Source organism: Aphis gossypii, chromosome 3 (genome assembly GCF_020184175.1).
Source record: "Aphis gossypii isolate Hap1 chromosome 3, ASM2018417v2, whole genome shotgun sequence".
Classification (NCBI taxonomy): domain Eukaryota; kingdom Metazoa; phylum Arthropoda; class Insecta; order Hemiptera; family Aphididae; genus Aphis; species Aphis gossypii.
Window position 1 is genome coordinate 29,158,852 of NC_065532.1, and position 14,428 is coordinate 29,173,279.

At 28.5% G+C, this 14,428-nt stretch overlaps 1 protein-coding gene across 2 annotated transcripts; it reads left to right on the top strand.

The window, feature by feature from the left end:
• The first annotated feature begins 1,204 nt into the window (after positions 1–1,204).
• On the top strand, positions 1,205–14,428 carry LOC114127686 (uncharacterized). Of its 2 annotated transcripts, none has more exons than XM_027992002.2 (3): positions 1,205–1,472; positions 7,496–7,816; positions 13,303–14,428. In XM_027992002.2, exons 2-3 carry the CDS (start codon positions 7,514–7,516, stop codon positions 13,831–13,833), a joined length of 834 nt encoding a protein of 277 aa, XP_027847803.1. In that variant the 5' UTR covers positions 1,205–1,472; positions 7,496–7,513; the 3' UTR covers positions 13,834–14,428. The 2 variants fall into 2 exon arrangements, with proteins under 2 accessions (XP_027847803.1, XP_027847804.1); XM_027992003.2 differs by having other exon boundaries at positions 1,205–1,433.

The window sequence follows — 14,428 nt, forward strand, 5'->3', positions numbered from 1 at the left end:
AAATTATATAATAACATATTATATTACTTACAATATATTATATTATATAGTACAAAAGTGTATTGCACACTGTATATAAAATTTCAAGTATATTATAATACATATTTTAATATATAAAAATGTATTTTTCTTATATTCTTATATTATAATATACGAGTTAGATTTAATAGGTAGTTGTATATTATTTTATTATTTTAATATTATTATTATGTGGCAATAACCAGTAAGTTATATTATTCAAAAGTAATTTTTTAACCTATGCAATACACCACGAAAAAAGCCCAAACATGCAAATTATTGCACACGACTAGAGGGTTTCCCCAAAAGAACGCTTTATTTAAATTGGCTAAAAATACACTTTATTTTTCAAAAAAAGACAAGAACAGTTTCAGTATGACTTCTGGTTTACGTCAGTAAAATAATATGATTAAAATGACCTCCCCTGGCTTGTTAACAGGCTATAATACGGTCGAGAAAATTAACAAAAACCGCCTCACAGTTCTCTCTGGCGAGTTTTGCAATCACACATACAGCGTGTTTCGTTTCATCTCATCACGCTGTTTGCAAATTTACAACGAAAACCTTTTATTGAAATATTTACACATTGCACGCCGTTAATCGAAGGTACCTATGGTAGAAATCGCATACTGCACAGTATCTATTATTATTGTCGTCTGACGGAAACAACGAGTCTAAAATGTGCACCGACTTATAGGTACATCGGTTGAAGAGACGTGTTTCTCGAACAGATATTCGTCGGGCAGCAAAAATATCAATACCGTCACCGTGTTACCGTGCGGTCAACACGTTACCACGATAGATATTATACCATTAATACCAAATAATAGGTTAAATACGTATTCGTCTACTTCGGTACCTATTATACCTATATATAGGTAGTTTACCGCATTATTAGGCGTACATATAGTTGTGCAGCACACTGCAGCGGTCATTTAAACGCTCATCGTTAACGATATATTATGATAATATAAATAATAAATAAAATAATTCGTCGAAGTCGTCTACACAGCTGCAGCAGCGGTGTTCGCCACCACACAGACTCGGCGGCGGTCGTTCGCGCGAAATCCGAGCTGGGCCGTCGATGGACGAGCGGCAAGTGGAGGCGGCGTTTGTTTTGCTACGCCGTCGGCCTGTTGTACGGTATATTATAATATTATTATATACGTTCGGCTCTTTACACTATACAGTCGTGTAGGTATATACAGTTTATTGGCAACGCGTCAATACCACAATGGCGGCGGCGAAGGACGTGTAAGGGTACCCTCGGTATACCCGCGCGTAACTCAGTGCCATTTCGTCCATCAAATCCGCAGTGGAAAACTTACGTTTTTGCTATATAGGTAACCGCCACGCAATACACGTCGCCGCACAGCCCGACGGCCTTTACACACGCCCCGCGCTTTCGTCACGAGGTGAGTCCATCAACTGTTGCAGTACAACACAATATCACGGTACCTGATTTATAATAATATTACATTATATATATTATATTATCGTTATTTGGAATATATTATTAAATTATTCAATTGAAACGCCCTTTTTCCGTGAGTCCGTGAGCCGCAGTCCCGACGATACCGTACGGCGTAGGTACGTACCGTAGTATCCGATTCATAACATTGTTATTAATTGTAGGTACTTATATATTTGTGAGACACGCTTAGACAATACCGCCCCATCCAGTCGGTGGAATCTGTGATAAAAATAGTCGTTAATCGCTTTGACTGATAACTTAAAGTCGATTTAGAATTTCTATATACCGCCCAGTGTCCACCGGCCCTATTGAAATCCCTATCCCATTTATATCATTGAAAATTAAAATCTTACCATTGCGTTCAGAAAACATACAGTAATATAAACCACCACCTCCTCCTTCCCACTGACCGTAATAAAAGTAAAAATTATAACCATCTCTGTATAATAATATAGTCATTACACATATTAAAACATATATATATAGCCTTATAGGTACCTACATCGTACATGGTACATCCATCGTGATATTGCATCTTGTTCGTGAAGCTTTTCTCGTTTTTCGGGACGCTTCCACAAAGGCGCGACATCTATTCATTATTGTCATTACGTCATTAGTGCATAATACGTCGGTTACGTCTTTAGTTATGTGGTAAGTACGTCGCTTGGGCGTCTAAACATTAGTAATTATTTTGAGATTCGCGGACGTAGAAAAACGAGTTCAGCAGTGTGTGTCACTGTGTCCTCTACGATTTCGCAGCCGCCGAAATAGGTACAAATATATATTTTTCGGGTCACGCCGATGTACCTATTACGTATGAATGTATGATGTGTATAAAATATGCACATATATCACCCGGGTGCGGTGTGGCCTGCACCGCACCGGGGTAGAGGATGTTATTTTTTTTTTATCGTCGCGTATAAATAGCATTTCGGATACTCGTGTACACACCGCCGCCGTAGACTGTTATAAATTCGGACTCGTGCGCGAATTTGGCAAACTTACCGGGTCAAATCGCAGCTGCGCAGTCTCGTCATTTTAAAACCAAAACTATTCGATTCCGCGAACACACAATATAATACTTTGATGCATATAATACAGTGAAACCTTTCTTGACGGACTCCTCCAGACAATGGATATTTTTTCGGGAAAACATTTTCACTACTTATCTATAGAAAATCTCTTACGTGACACTCTAGATAACGGACATTTTTATGGCTAGATTTCGACAATCATTATCAAAGTATATTTATTACAATGCATACATTTTATACATCATTGTTATACTATTATAATTTATTTTATCCGTCGTATAAAATGGTCGTATCATTTGGTAACTGTTTTAGTTTTAAATAATAATACATAGGACATGGGTGATGGGTACAAGTATATTCATGTATAAAAATAATACAAATATACATATTACATATTATGTGTATCGTTTTTTTTGATAATGTTCATTTTTTCGCACCCCCTTCCCCCTTTTTTAAAAAAGCGGAAAAATGGGAGTGACCGAGAATGTCAGGTATTTACAGGTTTTACTGTATTATATTATTCTATACCTCTTACTGATGACTTATAACAATACATTCACAAGCAGTAGTACCCAAGACCTTTTTTGTTATGTATAAAAAGATAGGTACTTGTACCTGCAGTTTTGCCACTTTAACCCACCAACCTCTTTTAAAGATAATTTTGTTCATCAATATTCAAATTGCATATGGCCTTTAATAGTTAACAATCAAATAAATTATATGAACGTGTAAAATTACAAAAAAAAATCTGCTTTAGGTCGTGATAATCAAATGAATTAGTTTCAATTTACCTAAGTATAATAACTAATAATATAACCTAAGTATATGACTACATAACAAAATTTAATGATTATTATGCAATGCTTGTCTAATGATAACAATAGTATCTGCACATACACGATGATACACTATAACCGATATCATTCAAATGTTAAAGTTTTAATCAACGTATATGATTTAAGACTAAATTAATTACCTATTACTGGCAATAACGTGTTTATTAATTATGATCAAGAATTAGGAATATTATGTCATTAAAACCAGGTTCATGCACAATGGGGGTTTTAGGGATTGACCCCCTTCAAAAAAAAAAAATGCTTATAAATGATTAGGTATACTATTATAAAATAAAAGTGATTTCTGTCAAAAAACTTCTTATTATAATATATAAGCATGAAAATGTAAGACCTTAACTTCTCCTTAAAAATAAAAAAGAATATATTTTTTGATTAGAACGAAGTCTGTTATAAAAAATTTAATTATCGCTGTAAAATTTAGTAGCTGTTACACCTGTAGTAGCTAATAGTGTTGAGCGCCATTGATTTCGCTGTATGTATTGTATTGTTTTATTTATAGGGTCGCACGTCAGCCACGCGACTATAATATACACATACTATTGTGTATAAATATAAAACACGAATCATTTGACGACAATTAATTATAACCAATGGATAAATAACATATTATGTAACGCGTTATAGAATATGCATAATATTGTAAGTCGTCACTCAGTTACTGTATAATGCTACGACGGAAATTTGATATCAGCTTGTATAGTAATTAATAATTATTAATTAATAAGAATTTGATACATTATATCGCATATATGATGTATGTAAACAAAATATTATGTGAAAACTTGAATTAAAAATAATTATTCATTAACAGTTAACAGTAATTACTATTTAGGTCGATTGACCTATAGTCATACACTCACTCACGTGTGTATTGCCTCTGTCTTACTTCTTACATAAAAACATACAACATAGCAAATTTTATATCTATAATAATCTATTTTACTTAATTGTTTTAAAATTAGATTGAGTTGGTTGATTATACATTTTAAGGATAAGATTATTATACCGAAAATCTTCAAAGATTTTATTAATATTTTAACTACAAAGCAAGTTATAAAAATTTTAAAACTGTATTTTTTTTTTTTAATTCAAAATAAAAATATCAATAAAAGTTACTGAGTATAATCTTACCTTTAAATTTTATAATTAATTAAATTTATCCAATTCTTATTTTAAAAATAATAGAATATGTAGAACTTGCCATGTTGTACGTTTGGAATACGACGACAACACATATGTGTTTGTACTTTGTGGCACATCCGTTATTTTGAATTGTTCACAATGCAAGTGATTTAGCGCAAGCCTAGGATGGCATTATTATTTTTCGTATCTTTCTTTTAGAAGTGGTATTCTTTGAATCTTGTCTATATATAAAAAACTTCTAGTCCTGGGAATTTTATATTGAATTTATTTTTCAAACTTCTCATTTAAGAAGACAAAAAAAATCAACAATTTATTATCTAGGTTGTATAGGTGTATAAATTACTTATTTATAGAATAAATACTGATAACATTTTTTTTCAAAACAGATGAAAATAATTCATAGAACGACAATATTTTACCGATAATTTATTAAAATGTAGCCCATATACAAATTATACAATATGTTCTTAGATTTTTTTTCAAACAATAACTTTCGACTTGTTTCTCGCATGAATGAATTTTAGAAACTGTATTGATTTTTTCTCGATTTTTGTTTATTTATAATTTAATTTTTATGTAATTATTAATTATACTGTTGATTTCATCATATTACAATTGTTTTTAATACATTTTAAAAACTTAGGTTATTTATTTATCCAAGTGTACGGGAGAATCGATTTTACTAGACACCAGTGCTAGGATGTTGGATATAATGGATGGATTCTGTAGTCAATAAGACTTAAGAGGTTTAGGAGACAGAATTGCTGCAGGGATGTAATTATTGGGAGAACAAAGGATGTTTATTTTTGATACTGTATGTTTTATTGCGTGTATATATAAGCTAAATGGTCTTTGAACTCAATGAAATGACAAATGAAAATGGTATCTTTCATATGCAATATAGAGTGATTACACAGACCGATACCTTTTCGGAGATAAAGTGAAATTATAATTCTGTATAGTCAGGATCTATAGTGATAAATTATTATTTGTTTGTTTAATATAATAAAATATTGTTATTGACATAACATTATTCTTAATTTTTGTGATAAATAAAGCGTAATCCATTTTATTTTTATTTTACCTTTTTTTATAGTGGGGCTTAGTTTTTATAGTAGCCCCGAGCTTATACTACTATTTTGTCTAGCTAAAGTTTACAATTTATTTACTTTTACCAAGTTGTGCACATTTTCTACAACTGCCTTATCTGACAGTCTGGCACTCATCTCACGTGATTATAAATTATTTCTCACAAAATAAAATTAATAGTATCAATAGTTTCTAACTATACTTACCATATATTATACTAGAATTAAATATTAATTATATTGTAAATTATCTTAACAATTATTATAAAATAAAAACACGTTATATTATTATAAATATTGAGGTACCTATATTATGTATCTAAATTATTATAAATAAACATATAGTTCTATACTAATCAGTAAACAGTATAATAATATATACATAATTTAGTAACTACTTACATTATTCGTTTAAAAAAATTAATACGTCTTATATTTAAAAAAAAAGTATTGGTATACGGTTTGAAAAATATCTTCAAATTGATTATATAATTATAATTAATATGCGAAAGACTCCCCGATGTATAAAAATAAAATCTTATTTAATAATATAACCCTGTATGGCTGTGAATCAATTACTCTTTATTATTATTGATTACTTTTATGATTTTTAATCCCTATAGGCAAAAAAACAACGATATTAATTGAATTTAAAAGATTTTATAGTATAATATAATAGTAATCTTTTTATTTTAGAATGGTAATTAAGTATAGAATTTCAACGAATAAAATAATAAATTGAAATGTTAACTGATATATTATATGGCGTGTATAATAAAATGTTATTGGTATTAGTATAACTTAACTAGTATAAGTATATAAAGTTTAAATTATGCTTATATGTTTCATTGAAATTCGACATGGCATTTGTAGTTATTGTGATACTGCAGTCTGCAGTTCTGCACTACTGCAGTTAATCATTTGAAGTAATTGGAGTAAAAAACCAACATCCAATTGATATTGGTGTAATTAATTAATTTCATTTTAATTGCATAAAATTGCCAAACAATTAATCGAATGATCATTGAAAAACTATTTTTAACTATTTGACCAATAAAATTAATAAACCTAGATTTCTGACCATTATAATATTATATATATATAAAAAAAGTTATAGTTTTTTTTTCATATTAATTGTATAATAGATGGTGATACATTTTGGCTATATACCAATTAGTTTAAAAATACGTAGATTTAATTCGTTGAAAATACATAAGACATAAAGTATAACCATAAACATCAAAACAATTATCAAGCACTATTTTTTTTAACAAAGTATACTCATTAATACCTTTCTTTTATACAACATTTTACATTTTATGATGGACACAATGGATTTGCAAATATGTACTCATTGTACTCACTATTCAAAATTTAGACTTTATAATACATTTACAGTTTTATTACTATTTTAAAATGGCATTTAATTTAGTCCAATCGCGTATATAATAAACACTTATTTATTTCAAAATAATAAATTATAATTTATAATATATCTTACTTATTTATTTTATATTAAATTTATGCTGCTATGGTATTACTACTATCATCGGGGATAGCTTCTTCACCCACTCTCACTACCACATACCTATCTTCTTATTCTAGTGTTCTCACATAAATGTAAATTTGAGTCCATTCCAAGACGTATTTTTAATTTTTTTTATTAATTTAATAATTTTAAAGTAGGTAGGTTTAATAGCCTATAGATATCCAAATTATTTTGTACAATGTATAAATATTACTGTATATTTCATATTTGTTGAAAAAATATTTGTATTCTGTTTAGTAATTAGTAACAATTATTCAAAAAAAAAATTGTTTATTATAATTATATAAAATAAATTCATTATGTATAATTTTATATATTTATTATTTACACAGTAACTTACATATATCAGCATGTCAGAAAGACGGACACTTTTGAGTCGTCCCCGGACCCGGGTGTACGACTGCAACTACAACATCGGTGAGGGTTATTATAAGCCAATGATGGACCACTTGGACCGCAAGTACTACGGTTCTTCAACCACACCGGCTGCAGCCAAACCCACTAGCGGATTCTTCGATTCTAGCCCAAAAAGTCTTTTTGGCACGTCCGGCGTATCAGCATTTGACGAGTACAGATCTTCGTCACCGGCGCGTTCCCGACGCAGCGGATCCGATTCCAGATTATCATTGCCTGACGACGAATTTGAACAAGAGGTAAATTCTTCTGATAATATTATATGTATAAATCAATAAATCGCTATAATTTAAAAACGATTATCTTATACATTAAATCTATGGCGTTGACTATCTACATTCGGTGTTTGAGGTACAGTGGGGAGCTATAAAATATAAAGGAGGAAGAAAGTTATTTAAGTAGAACACATTCTAGTCCTAAATATCTTAACAAGTGCACATAACATATTCAAATATGTTTATCCTTTATGTTACAACATTGTTTGCAGAGTAGCCTAGCTGCAAACTGTATATATAGAATATAGATACTTCATTATGGTAGTATTATATAGTATGTAAACAACCTAAAATGTATTGTTATTTATTATTGTTAGTCAGCATTTATCCACGAGTTTAGGTCTAAGACATAGGTAATATAATATAATCATTTAATTAATAAACGACAAGATTCAATTCTATGACACTGACATGAAACCTACAGGTGGGTGAAGGGGAAGATTCCCATCAGTATTTCGATGTGGTTTTTCTGTATTTTATCGACATTTTGAAAATTTTAACTTGATGTTGTTTAAAAAATATAATATTTATTTAATTTTTTTTATACTGTGTTATATTTTTATTAACGTTTTTCGTATGATAAATTCCTCAATAATGTCCGCAGCAGTATTATACTTGAGAGTAATAAATTATATGATTGCTTTAATGATATTAAACTGAATTTTTTGTCATAATATAAAAAAATAATGTAATTTTATTTAATCTTTTAATTAAAAAGTATAATTTATTAAGCTGCTTCACCGAAAAAAAATTGAAAGTTAACATAATTAACTCAAATTAACTTTTTTTCATTAACTTGCACTTTGCAAGCCTTTAACAAATATGTAATATATATAATATATTTTTACCAAACGGCCACAACGGCCAGATTGCATGGATAATACTTCATAGTATTGTTTCTAAAAACAAATAATCCTAAGGTCATTTTGATTTTTGACAATTTGTTTGTTAAAAACCATACGCAACCCTCTTCCCCTCAAAAAAAAGACACGTTCACCAATATGTGTACCGAAAAAAAGATCAATTAGATTTAGTTTTTATATATTATATACCTACCTAGATTTAGGTATACATATGTGTGTTTATTTTTATATTATGTTCATTGATACATAGTTTGATAGAGGAGTGGCCTGACAATTTTTAATGTGAGTTAATTTAAAAGAAATGGTAATCGTTGCTGAATATTTTCTGTAAGTACTTGTCATATATTATCATAGATTATATTAATTTACAAATGTATTTACCTACACTGGAGTGAAACTGATGTTTTATAGTACATTGCATTTGACTGCAATGCGCCAAGTAACGTGGATAGCGATTGTTACTAAAACTTGTATCAGTTTTAATTTTTAATAACATTATTAAAATAAAAATTACTTACTTATATTTATATATATTACATATTATTAAAATTATATGATAAAATTTGTATTGATAGTAAGAATAAGAATATTTTTAGTAACACAATCATTAAAAATGTTTAATTACATAATTTGATGGATATATAAATAGTTTCTAGTATTTCTACAGACAATTTTTTATTTGGTGCGGATGTTATTTAACTATTAATATATGGGTATATTGTATATATATTATTTAAAAAACAGTAAACATGCCATCCATCATGGTTTTATTTTTACCTAAACTCTGTATGAGTGTATGACTTAGAACAAAATATTTAATTTTTAATGGAATTTTATTTTTATAAAATAAAGAAATTATATGATTATTTAACAAATTCAAACAAGGCATGTGATAGGTCAACCTAATCCATCCAGAAATATTTTTAAATAATTAAAAATATAACATTAAAATATTTTAAAGAATTTTTTATTTTTGAATTTTTCTAATATCAAAATTAGAATATAATAATTTATATGATGTATTACCTACCTGCATCGTTATAAATTTATAGTAGGTCCATTGGTGAATTTTTGGTAATTGAAATTTTATTCGATTACGTACCTACTGTGATTTTTACTTTAAACTATGAGACTAACTACCAATACAAAATCATAAAATCTTATTTATTTTAGTCAAAATTGAAAATATAAATATAGTTCAGTAAACCTTGGCTTGTTAAAGAATACTAAATTGATAAAAAAAAAATCGAATAATGTAACTGTGAAGTATGTACATATTACATAATATAATACAACAATACAGCTAATCGTATAATTTACTGCTTGGAATTTATCCAAAATCAAAGGATGTCAAAGTGTAAGAAAATTTGATAAGTATTTTTAACATCTATTTTTGGCATTGTATTTTTTTCCAACATTTAAATGAGATTAAAAATAATCAGAGAATGGCTTACATTATTGAATATAAAAGATAATGAATGTAATTTTAAAAATTGTCTGTATATTGTACATAATGTACATGGTATGCATCATATAGGCTAGGTACCTACTATGGGCACTTTCTGTACTAAAGTGTTGGATAATATTCACTAGATATTTATTTTTTTTCTATATAATTTTAATTGATAATACAAATATCTGTACAGTATACATACTAGATAAATAAATAAATGTAAATTAAAATAAATTGAAATTTGACTTTTATTTTTAAACATGTTGTATAACTTTGTTTTATCTTTTAGCTTATCGTTTTTATAGCTATTTTAGTGCCTAACGTATATGTTGTATACCTATATTTTCTTAAATTTTTATATTCTGAGTAGAGCAATGAAGTATTTTTGTATGATGACAATTTAAATGCCAGAAAATAATTGCAATCCAATATTCAATTGTTTAAGTTTTATGGTGGTTATTTATATAAAATTTAATTTAGATATTAGCTATAATACTTTTAGGCATCAAAACATTCAAAATAAGAATGAAAAATTAAAAAACAACGATTTCAGTATTTTTATGATAATTTAAAAATTTATAACCTTTATAATTAATCTCCAAATTTTTTTACTAATATTTTCTAGATTATATAGTAAATAAATAATCTTTTTTTGTTGTATATATAGATTTTTAAAATTTTCGATTGGCTAAGTTTTTTTTTTTTTTTTTTGATTTTTGTTAAAAATTTTTTTTTTTTAAGTCAAATGACTGTAAAATATGTACAAAGTTCTCCCATAGGTACAGTCTTGATTACAATCAATAATTATTATACTATTAAATTATAAAATATCTTCAGAAACAAAGGCTGACATATCGTATCTGCTCGTTTTTTTATATAGGGGTGGTTAGGTTTTAATTCAAATTAAGCATACTTATTATAGTGACTACTCAATGACGAGGTATAGGTACTTGAAACTGTTACTAAACAGCAGAGTAACTTAATTGTTTTTTCTTTTATGATTATGTATGTTAATTTTTATGTATTGTTTATCTATAATCTATGTATAATTTCAAAGCCTTTTTGTTTTATTAAATAACTTACACATTTAAGCGACCATTCTAATATAGTTATCATGTTACATAACTTATTGTCTCTTTTCACTTGGTTAACTTATATTCATAAGTTATCTATAAAAAATTTAATAAAGTGTTCATATATATTATTTAGTCATATAAGTCTGATATATACTAAATATATATAACTGATATATAGTACTGATTACTTTGATTAGCTACTCATTAATTTTACCACGTAATAGGTATATTATATATGTAAGGCGTAAGCCTCTCATTGTATACATAGTTATTATTCGCTGATCAGCATTATTTAAGTCGAACACATACCTACGTGTCGTTTGTGTATAAACGACATTAAAATATCCTATACTATTATTTACACACTCAACTATCCAATAATTCCACAGGAAAAAATGTAACCATGTATAAGTATAATATTATTTATGAACAGTTGGTTATTAAATAACATTTATGTCCAGAACACAATAATATAGTTTATGAAAAATAAACAATAATTATGAATAATAGTATTTAGTGTGCAGTAGTGGCACAGTTATTGTAATTCAAAGACAGATGCGATGCAAGGAGTTCGATATATTTATTTAAAAAAAAAAAATCATACTGTTTTACTAAAAAGTTACAAACGAAGTTTTATCTGTTTTACTGATTTTCCGATGTTTACATTAAAATCTTGCTCCATATGTTTAGAGCGCTCTCAAAGTCACATGTTTGGGAACTGAGCATTTGTCATAAAATTTTGTTTAAAATATAAAAAACTTTAATGTTGATTTCCCATATAAAATTGGACTTAATTACCAATGGTTACTAGAACTAAAATCAATTTTATCAGTTTGTTTTTACAGTTTTCATTTAACTTAACCAAATATTTTTATTAGTGTTTACTAATTTTTATATATAATTTAGTAAATAAATAATTCTTTTTTTTAATTTAACCGTTTTGAAGTATTTATAGATAGGTACTTATAGATATTTAACATTGTTATTTTTGTTTAAGTTTTTTTTATTTGTGTTGATAACATTTTATTTTCTTAATCAAAAAGCTTAATAATGGAGTAAAAATAATTAATTAGAAAGCTATTAATGCAATATTTAAAAATATTAATAATACTGAGTCAATCATAGTATGAGCTCTTAAAGATCAAATTTACGGAAAAAATTACTGAAATTATTAAATTATTGCCGAAAATTTATAAAATATTTTGCAATTAAAATTACATTAAGCAGATATAAAATGTTTATAGATATAATCTGATAATATAGTGCAAGATTCTACATACTTTGTTCTTATAATGTGATAAAAATATGAAAAATACCTAAGAACTTTATTTTACCTTTTTTCTTTAGATACCTACTATTAATTCTATTTTTGACAAAATTTGATATTTTATAGAATATTAATGATATTTCATATAACAATTTTATTTATTAGGTATATTGTAATTCAAAAATATATACAAATCGTAGGAGCTTGAAACTTTTCTCCATTACAATTATGTTTTCAGAAATCAGATAAATAGGATAGTTAATACAGTGTTGACAAAATATAGATACTTTTAGACAAAATAAAATAAAAATCACAATTCATATTCGAATGCTCGTTATCGACATCTGAATGTACTTGTTGTCTTGAGTAGAGCATCACTACTTTTTTTAAGTCACGCACACTAATGATCACTGACTACACACAAATTAACACGATACACATTTAAACTAACTGTCTGTGACGAATCCCATTAACTTACAGTTTATTACTGTCGTATAATTTATATTTAAAGTCTGACCTACGAGAGAGGTACCCTATATATAAAATATTGGTCTATATACCATTCCACTCATTTATAAACTTTAAAAATACTTACAACCACGAATACTTATATACTATATATTAAGTTGGTAACGAATTGTGAAATTGAAATTGAAATTTATATTGAAATATTATAAAACTATACGGTTTATAATCTTTACTAGTATAATTCCGATGAACAATAACTATATTTTCCTCACTATGATTTAATAATGTATGGTGTCTATTAATGTGTGTCGTTTATGTGTCAGGTAGCTGCAATGCGACGGGCTCGGGCTGCCAAGGCGGCAGCCGCCCGGACGGCGTCGCTGGAAAAGGAATTTGAATCGGCGTTCAACGGGTTTGCGTCAGACGGCAAGCCGAGGGCGCGGCTCAACTACACCGAAAAGTTGTTGGACACGGTTGGACTGAACAGCAAGTCACAGGAGGCGCTAGAGGATGAGATCTACAAGAAGCGGACAAAATCCTTCTTCCAGGACGCGGAGGACGTGGTGGCTTCTGCCGAACTGCACGCCAGTAACCGACGGTCAGCCGCGCTCAAAGCGCAACTACAGGATGCTGCCGACGAGCGATCTGCCGATCAACTGTCGGCTGCGGCCCGGGCCCGTAAGTCCAAGGCCCGCTTGTTGGACATACAAAACGAGCTGGACGGCATCGCCGAGCGGGACGCTGCGCGCCAAAAGCGTTCGGCCGACCTTAAGGCTCTGTTCGCTGACAACGAAGCGCTCACAGAATCGGTCAGCACTTACAAGAAGAAGTCGTCGAAAAAAGTGTCGTTTTAACGAGATTTAACGTCTTTAATAATATTGTTATTAATAAATAAATATAATTTATTAACAGAGAGAAAGAGAGTGAGAGAAAGAAGGCCGCATTAACTGTTACTGATCAGACAACACGACCGCTCGCCATCATCTCTCATCATTATATTATCTATTCTCTCTCTTTCCCTCTCTATCTCTCTTCTCCTCTCCTATCTCACTCACTCTGGTCTTATTCTTTTTTCCTGAATTTTTTCTCTTTTCGTTTCTTCTCCATGCTAAAATCTAATGTTTCATTAGACATTTTATTAATAATGATACATTTATTTTGGCGTCGGTTCATTTTTTTATATAGGTATTATAGAAATATAGAGCATAAATTTTTTGTAGGTACTCGATCAGGATAGAACAACATTTAATCAAATATTTCTTTACATAGTTTAAAACGATTTGCGTTCGAATGTTGTTCGATATTTATTTATTTTGTTGCATTTTTGTGTTATTATACATTTTACGAACAGCTGAATAGGTATTATATGTATTACCTTTAACGATTGGTTATCCAACTATATCGTTCAAATATATACGATATAATAATATACGTTCAAATCACAAATAA